The sequence below is a fragment of the Ceratina calcarata genome, unplaced genomic scaffold, assembly GCF_001652005.2.
Source record: "Ceratina calcarata isolate Rehan_Ccalc_2016 unplaced genomic scaffold, ASM165200v1 scaffold92.2, whole genome shotgun sequence".
NCBI classification, from domain to species: domain Eukaryota; kingdom Metazoa; phylum Arthropoda; class Insecta; order Hymenoptera; family Apidae; genus Ceratina; species Ceratina calcarata.
In genome coordinates, this window is record NW_017180576.1 from 682,952 (window position 1) to 692,019 (window position 9,068).

General features: G+C 41.3%; 1 protein-coding gene across 7 annotated transcripts in view; it reads right to left on the reverse strand.

The window, feature by feature from the left end:
- The window catches only part of LOC108631584 (otoferlin), a 30,734-nt gene extending 22,390 nt beyond the window's left edge, over window positions 1–8,344 (reverse strand). For all 7 annotated transcript variants that reach the window (XM_026819029.1, XM_026819026.1, XM_026819028.1 and 4 more), the window contains exons 1-2: window positions 7,899–8,344; window positions 1,311–1,369 (exon numbers count right to left, since the gene is read on the reverse strand). In XM_026819029.1, coding sequence (XP_026674830.1) covers window positions 1,311–1,369; window positions 7,899–7,977 — 138 coding nt within the window. In that variant the 5' untranslated portion in view covers window positions 7,978–8,344. The remainder of the gene's footprint in view (window positions 1–1,310; window positions 1,370–7,898) is intronic.
- Between the last annotated feature and the right edge of the window lie 724 nt (window positions 8,345–9,068).

Genomic DNA, 9,068 nt, shown 5'->3' on the forward strand with positions numbered 1-9,068 from the left:
GCAATGTTCTTCCGACGTCTGATTTCTTTTTAAAAAATGCGTTTCTAAAGTGCATCAACTTTTAGGATTGACTGTATAGCCAATACATCCTTAAGTAACAATTAGAACTTCTGCGACATGAAGAAACGAATTTCGTTGTTTTTTTATCGCTTACGAGAGAATTAAAAAACAATCGTTTTCAGTGCTGACATTAAGTGCTGAAAGTACAGTTGTTGCGACGGAACTAGAGCACTTGAGCTGGGGCACACTGTACGATCATCGCGTGATGCAGGTAATGTTCGCGTCGAACCATGTTTCGGTCCAGTTATGACGCAACTTGTTGGCGAAACTCGGATGGTCTGAATGAGAATGAATTGTACGGTAATTATCATCACGCTGAACAAACAACGAGGGCGGACCGTTTAACCGGTATAATTAAAACACGAATTTCCACTCGAGTTAAAAGGGGCGACTGTCGAAGGCACGTCGATGCCATTATCCTAATCTAATTCCGGCATTCTTATTCTTGAGCGCGTTCGATCCTTGTTTAAACAGGAAGCAGCCATTAAGTTAGATCTAGAGGAAATTGCAATTTCCACGTTTTAACGCGGTAAATTTAATTGGATCGATACGCGAACGAACTTGAGAATAAATCGTAGAAATCACTCGTTCATCGTACACCTTCGTCAATCTTCGTAAACTTGGACGGAAACGCGTTAATTCGTTCGAACAAGAGAATGCACTGATTTAATAGTTTCCGTCGTACAAAAAGTGTTTTGAACCGTTAAACGACGAGTGATTATGAGGGATACTTTGATTCAGTTCCTCTCACGATTTCACTTAAATCCGTTGTAAGTAGATGAATGTCAATCTTCAGCCGGACATCGTCTCGTAAGATAAATTGCATCACAATGAAAAGTATCGTTGAAGCTCAGATAAATTAAAGCAAACTGATCCTTTTACGAAAGGGTAAAGGAGAAGGCAATTTCGACTGACCGTCCAACGTTTCTCGGAGCTCTAATTTTTTATTCATAAAATCGTTTTTTGACGAAACTTGCTTTAAATTAAAAAATAGACTGTACGACTGTAATGGCGATCGCCATGAATTAAAGAGAAACAGAAAGGAGTGTTTTATTGAGATACGTGTACACGTAATGCGCGATACCGTAGACAGAAACTTGCTTTCGAGACGACACCGCAACCCCCGATTTCTTACTGATTTTCTCTGCACGAATCTCTTTGCACGAAATTCGCGAAATAGACAGCTGACGGAAGACGTGTTTCTCAGCAGAATTTATAGAGCAAGTAGAAGAAGAAGGTAAAAGGCTTACCTCGTCTATGGTGATATGGTCTGCCGTCTCTTCGAAACATTTTGAATAATGCGATACACCTGCAACAAAGATGACTGCGTTATTGCCCGTGTCCACGATCCATCAACGGATAAAAGTCGACGATGAAAAAGCGACACGCGTCGCATGAACGAAGCCTCGACCCTTTCTGCTCCGTGTTTCGCGTCAATTTCAGTCGGAGGGAAGGAGATCTCGTTTTCAAAGTACGCCGATTTCCCACGCGACGAACCGCGTCTTCGACTTTGCTTTCTCAAACAGTAGCGTCTGGTCACGGGGAAATGGTCGAACGGCAAAAATAGGACTCGGTAGCGAGGAGAGAAAGAGAGAAGGAAAGAACGGCGATATAATAACGTAAAAATGTTTCTGAATCCCTTAGGTCGCCGAGGGAAAGCTGTTACGCTTGGGACACGTTTCTCCTGTATCTGATGTTTCACCACTAGTTTCTGGCTTCGAGAAAAAATCCTTTTACAAACACGAATCGTAATTGGAAAATACACTTTTCGAGATTGTCTGAGACCTTCTATTCAACTACGTGTCATTTTATTTCGTTGTCTATTTTTTTATAAAAACCATTGTTACGGAAGGTGTACGTTTTTCGAGGAGTCACTCCTTCAACACGTTTCCTATTCTATGTTGAACGAATCGCCCCCAGCAGCCGATTGTACGTTTTCACTTGCCGAAACGACGCAGTCTCTGCGCTTAATAGCGTTGTTAAACACCTGCGTCAACCGATGTTCAACGTGTTCTCAGTTTTGCGAATGATTCACTACCGTTCGATAAAAATGTCTATCCATTGTATTTGAATTTGTTGAAAGTCCTATGTTCTCATCATTTTAAGATTTAAGAGGTCATCGAATTTCGAGAACAACGAGTTGGCCCGTTAAAAATGTCAAGAAGAATCCCTTTCATTGAGAAACGTGTTCTCAAACATTTATGCTCGTCCGTTACGCGGTGAACAGATCAGAATTTATGGAGTATAACAACGACATGGGATCCTTCGAGCACAGAGACGTATTATGAAGAAATTTCTGCGCGTCGTCGAAATTCCTCATAATTGGCTTATTGGCAATAAATAATAGCAGCAATTTACGAGTTTCATTTATTTTTATAGTACCGAACTAATGAAGGTACGAGTGAATTCTGAGGGGAAGCGGACTGCGAAATGAACGCGAGTAACGAGGTTCCTATATGTATATGTTTATACGCATCAAAATTAATTAATACGTTTCCATAAATTTCTCATTTATTTAGACGTACACTCAGTACGTACATGACATGCTGGGATTAATGGTTCCAATTAAAATGGATTAACAAGCAAATTGGTGTAGTTTCGTTCCAGATTTTTTTGGACACGTCGAGACGCGTAGTGCACGCCTCGCGACCGTTTATGAGGTTAATTAGCGGTATCGATTAAAATTAGTTCTTCTATAAATACACTTTTCTGTGTAGCACAGCTATCGCTCGCGAGTTTATCGCGCACGCACGGCTCTACCGTTTCCGTTTTGCTTTAATCCGGAGACGTTATGCAAATGTGTTACATGAACAACGTTCCGTTTTCGTTAAATAATAGCAGATCATTGTTTATGAATCGAACTCTTTTAACTCGATGAGTCATTTAATAATTTCTATCTTTGAACGAGAGTTGAATTTGTCAGTTACGTATCGTACGAATATAAATGTTTTTATTCATATTTTTAATAAAAGACCGCTTAACCGTCCTCTGGTGCATCGTGCCATCTGGCTACTAATACGTTTGCCGATATCAGTGAATTAATTCGAGGCAGGAGTCGAATTAATAAATCAAACATTATACGCATCCACCTCGTCCATCAGTGATTCTTGTTTTTTTTTTTTATAAAAGACTGAAAATTGTTTTATGCATCGAGCCCGTCCGACATTCATACTTACCTGTACCAATAAATCGATTTGAAAGAGGAATTGAATTTATTATATTTCTACCAGCGATTTTTATCTCCAATGAAAGATCTCCTAACCGTCGCTTTATACATGGAGGGAGTCACCTGACCGTTAATACTATTCGCCAGTGCCAATTACAAAATTAATTGAAAGAGAAATCAATTTCTTTAAACGCGTGTTCTACGTCAAATTTTATTTCTTGCTCGATATAAAAGTCTCCGTGATCGGCGATATTGTATTTTTTCAACGGCAGACTAATTCGTCGACCAGAACGTCAATTCGCGTAACCGTGACCGTTGAACAGACTCGTGTTGCGGTGTCGACTGGAGTAATTAAAAGACTCAGAATTAGAAGCCGGTCTTAATACCTGCCTGCGAACCGACGCCATCCACTTTTCAAACGATTATACACGGGAAACGACGATCATACTTCACGTAAAACGAGTATCTGTATTACAGAACTCCATCCCTTGTTTCTTCTCTGTCGCAGAAATCCTCTTATTCTCTTTCCATTCCTCCGTATCGTAGAACGTTCGCAGATCGTTAATGTATAAATGCTACGACGAAAACTGGCACTTATACGTTCATATAGTATAAACTGGGACTGAAAGTGAAATTCGAGTGCTTCGTACGTACGTGGTGAGGTCTGGTCATAAAAGAGTCAGGGGCGTTGAACAACTTTTCGACTTGTTCGAGTTCTAGGCAGAAACTCGGGATAAACATCGGTACGTATTGATCGATAAATCTGTTCAGTTGGCGGGATTAATTTTCTGATTGTAAGATTAAACTCGTCGAAGGACATAGAATGTGAGCCGTATATAATGCTTCGAATCACGTTTTCGAGCACGTTTCTAGGCAAACGAGAATCTGTACAGAGTTGTTTACAGTGACTATCTGAAAGAATGTCAACGTCTAAAAATAGTTAAATATCATAGCGCATCATCGGTCGTTCGAGCGAAAATGTTAACGCCTTTATTAAGCTGATGAATGAAACCTGTGGAGAAGAATGTACGGTCTTGACGCGTTCATAAAAAAAATAGTTAATTTTATCGATAAAGTATTTCTGTCCCTTATTGTCTCGACAAAGTTCGACAGATCTGACGCGAACTCAAAATTGTTGTTTTCGTGTTCTAAACTGACCGTACGGATACATAATTTTCGAAACTATTTATGGACGTTACAGAGAGCGAGTATAAAGTAAAGGGTACGAGTGCAAGGGTTAAAGGAGGCGGCCGACTGCGGCTCAGTCGGTCATCTCGTGGGATTCTCATCGAGGCAGAGGTGTGCCCGTAGCCGGTGGAAACCGACGACGAATCGTTAACCGGCCTCCCGGAGACTAAACTTTCATTTAATCATACCTGCCCCAGTTCACGGGCGACCGTCACCTCGCGTGACACAAAGTCCCGACCCAAGATTCTCTCTTCGACCCCCCGACCTCTCTCCTCGGATATTTTAGGTGTTCGCTTCGACGTACGTACACTGCCGTTTAAAAGTTTCTGAACGGTTCTCTACCCGAACTAAATCAATCTAAAAGAATTTAAGTAACAGATCTTATTCGGTTTTGTGTGTCTCGTTTCACACTAGCTCAGAAATTGTACGAGTATCCTAAAAATATATACACACTTTTTAAATAACGTCTGTAGATTCTGTTAAATTTTTAAACTGAAATATATTTTCATGAGCACCGACTTTATGACTATTTAAACCGTGTACACGTTTCTCTGAGACACGTTTTACAACAAACGAGCTCACTTTTCTCGTTGACAACGTTAATAACGGTCGGAGGATAAATTAGAGTCTGAGGAACTTTCGACTCATCAGACGTTCAGTCTGTTTCGTTCATACACTCACAGAGGAAACTCGCGCATTCTTCCTACGTACACGAGTCGGGAAGGGCTGTAATGCAATCTCAACGGTCAGAATTAATGAATCTACGTGAATCGACACGAGACTCGGTTTATGCCCTGCGCGGTTTAAACAGCGTTATAAACAGGAAAGGGAGGTATGCCTGAGGAATTTACCTGATGACGTGCGCGCGCGCGCGCGCCAATAAACCTCAGCATACAGCGGGAACGCGAATGATGAAAAAAGAAGATTGCAAATTATTTCATCAACGCAGACTGGAACGCTCTTTAAAGTGAAAAAACTTAGTTGGTAATTCTAAATGTTGATATTTATTAAACTCGAGAATACAAATAGTAGGAACCTCATTACTCGCGTTCATTTAGTTCTCTTCCCTTCAGAATTCACTCGTACGTTTATTAGTTCGGTACAAATATTTTTTGTTCCACGTTGCTCTTTGCGTTTTAGCGTTCTCTTGTGCATGTACAAAGTCAGTGATTTCATCGAAGGAGTAACGACGAATGAGATCGGAAGACGATATGAAACGAGATAGGTAATGATAAAAATATAAATGAATTTGAAGAAATTTGTCATACGAACTATCATTAACAGATTCCGATCACCTTTAAACACACATTCTATCTGTGTCAACAGATTATTCTACGAACGTCTAAAACCCTTGAACCGATCTGTTTAATCCGCCTAATTAGCCTCATGCTAGATTCACCGAGTGTAAATTCGTAGAGAGCCGTGAAAATTGATCGGAAGAGGATAGGATTTCCGTTAGTTAGGCGGGACAAAAGTTAATTCAAGTAGCCGGTTAAAAGGCTCGTTAAACCGCACGCAACCACGGAATTGCCGCTATCGATTTTCTAATTGATTTGAACTGCCGACACCTGACCGACCCGAGGCGGCGTTATTCTTTTCAACTACTTACATACCCTGTTTCATTTTCCACGATCTAGTTGCTACTTCCTACCTCTCCAGTTACTCCCGACTTCCCTTGTCTAATACGTACTTTATACGTTAATTAACGTCACGGTTCGTGCAATAATTGATAAACCGGTTCAGTGTCAATTCGTCGTGCCATGACTCATTTACGGTTTTTCATTTAATGTTGAACTGCCGTTTCAATAAACTATACAATGGTCGAGATGATAATTGATTCAATGATTGACACAGCAATTGAAAAGCTTGATCTAAGAATTTCTGAAATACATATATGTATTGCTGTTCACTTGGACAGCGTCCAGTAGCCCGTATTACTTTCTCATACGAAACTATGTGTAATATGAACGAAATTACATAGGTATGTAAAATGATGAAATGTAGAATCGTTGTAAATGTTTGTTCTCTGATCCACCGCGAAGCATCGACTGAATGTGACTAAACGCTTGAGGCTATTCATGTGTTCAATCAGAAGCCTGCTATATGTACATCGAACGGCAACGTGTTTTCCAAGTGTAAAGTCGTATCGTCTACTAATTTATAAGGCAAACGGAGTCCATTGAGAACTAGTAAACAAGGATCTTCCACGATTTTTTACACAAGTTCACGTGCATACAAAGCAATTTCTACCCGAGGCTGTTCGAATGACGAACACTGTTAATTTGGCATTAAATTTCCTATAATGGTTCTTACCACGGCGAATCTCCTTTTGGAGAATAGATGGAACATCTCGAAAGTTCAGACTGGAAGGAGGAGAGACCGTCGCCCGTGTGCTTACGCTGTGAATAATGCGAGTTCTAATTGCGATAAAATACGTTCGAAAGCGTGGAACAACAGGTACCTAGCTGCATACATATGTACGTACTGTACATAATGTAGATCCTATCTGAATCCGGGTGTGCGCGTGCATTTCATAAATTTGAATAGTCGGACGCCAGTTCCCGTTCTCCTGCGTTTTAAGGGTGGTGTTTATAAATTTAGAGAAGCTAAAAGGGACCGAACGGCGGTAAGTCGTACCAAAGCTTTCCTTCCAGCTAATGAACGTTGCATGTTATTTATCATTTTTTTTTTCTATTGTGAAACAGAGGAGCTTTTAAAACATTCCTGTTGAGTCGGTACATGCCCATTTGGCAATAGACGACGACAAAAAACGTGACGGTTCACGATAAAAATTTTAGCTTAAACGAAACGGCAGAAGACATTCGTTCGTAGCCGGCAGGTAGTGTTCATAAATTCTCTTTTCTTAATTTCGTTTGTCCCTCTCTAGCGTTTCAGATGTCACGCGTTTCAACTCTTGGCTTTTTACCGTACCTTTCCACGTACAAAAATTTCAACCGTTAGTTACGATGTGAATGTGTAAACAAATAAATAAGTGCAAGAGTCTGAGGATGTTCGAGGGTGGAATTAATTTTCTTTATAAAATAGACCATCGTTTGGTCACGGCATTTACACTGACGTAAGACGCGTATCTGTCAGCTACTGTCTATAAATTCAGAAAAGTTAAAAGGAGTTGGACGATATTCCGGAAGTTTTTATTGTAGATAACGAAAGTTGTCTATTATTATCGTGTCTCTGTCATTTCGAATCGTTATCAATCCTACGTGTCGTGAAACAGAAGATCAAAATTTGTATGTACCAGTTACTGCATATAAATTCACAAGAGCTGAAAAGGACTGAACACTGTATTCCGAAAGTTTTGATCGTAGACGAGGAACGTTGTTTATTATCGTGCCGTATCGTCTCTTATTCAAAATCGTTTCCTATTGTACAATAGGATAGGAGATCTTACAAAAGATCTGTAGTGACATTTGTGAGAAACTTGGCGCTTACTCTCGTAAGAAGGAAGGAGATCGAATTTATATACCTCGGAATTCGACTTTGATGACCTTGTCACCCCTGTGCTTCAGACCTTGGAAGTTCTTCACGATAACGACGAGCGCCATTCTCTGAAATTCTCAATAAAATCGACTGGCGAACAAATTTACTCGTCTCGTTTACCGAACAGACTAGTTTCACTTGGCACCTCGTCTCTCCCGCGAGTCATCGCGGGACCCGCTACAGTTTCCGAAACAACGCTACTGTCCCGAAATCTCTAATCTCGTTAGATCCCGCTGCTTCGGCTCTCGAATTCGAATGAGCTCTGGACGATCCTGGTCGATGGATTCTTTCAACGTCCGCTCGGAGAAAAAGTGAAGCCGCGATACCGGTGTAAAAGTCGCGTAAGAAACAGCGCGACCCGAGCTGAGCGACTGACACACTCGGACTGATTCGCAAGGGGTGTTCGCGCCTTGAACGAACCCCTGCCCTGTACGAGGTATATACGCGAATACGAGTCCTGTACCGACCTACCCGTTCTGCCATCCTGGAAAACCGGCGCACGCGCCCGCTCGCACATGGAAATGTACAGTGCACCCCGTAACTGGTGGTAGCCTCTTCGAAACGTAAAGTCTACTCTCACCACGAACGATAATTAGACTACGTACAAATCGGTCAAATATTCTGAGCCAGGGGTGGCGGGCTCATGGTCCACTTCCTCGACTCCCGCGAGCTACGTCGGACGCTCCGGTCTCTCAGTGCCAGAAGATGAGCCTACCGATGTGGCTGTGTCTCTTTCTCATACCTCCTTACTTCTGCGATGAATAAACGCGGCCTACGAGACGATTCGGGAATCGATATTTGCTCTCAGGTTCGAACGACTGTCCCAGGGAACACGATTTTCTGCACTCTTTGAATCTTGTTTTTCTCCCGATCTAATGTGAAAAAATTCTGAAACAATTCAGAGACGTACTACTAGAGCGAGTAATATTAAAATTTATCCATTCACGATTTGTTCTTAAATAGAAATTCGTAAAGTTTTCGAATTATAACAACGAAATTTAAGCCTCGTATTCTTTTCTCCGAGAACGACGTCATCATACCTCAGTGCTTTGTCGGTGGTGAAAACGATTGACTCGAGAGTGAGAGTTGGAAGCTACAGAAGCCGAAGGCTCACAAACTCGCTACCCCTGTTTGAAGTAGTAAATCCTTGAAGACT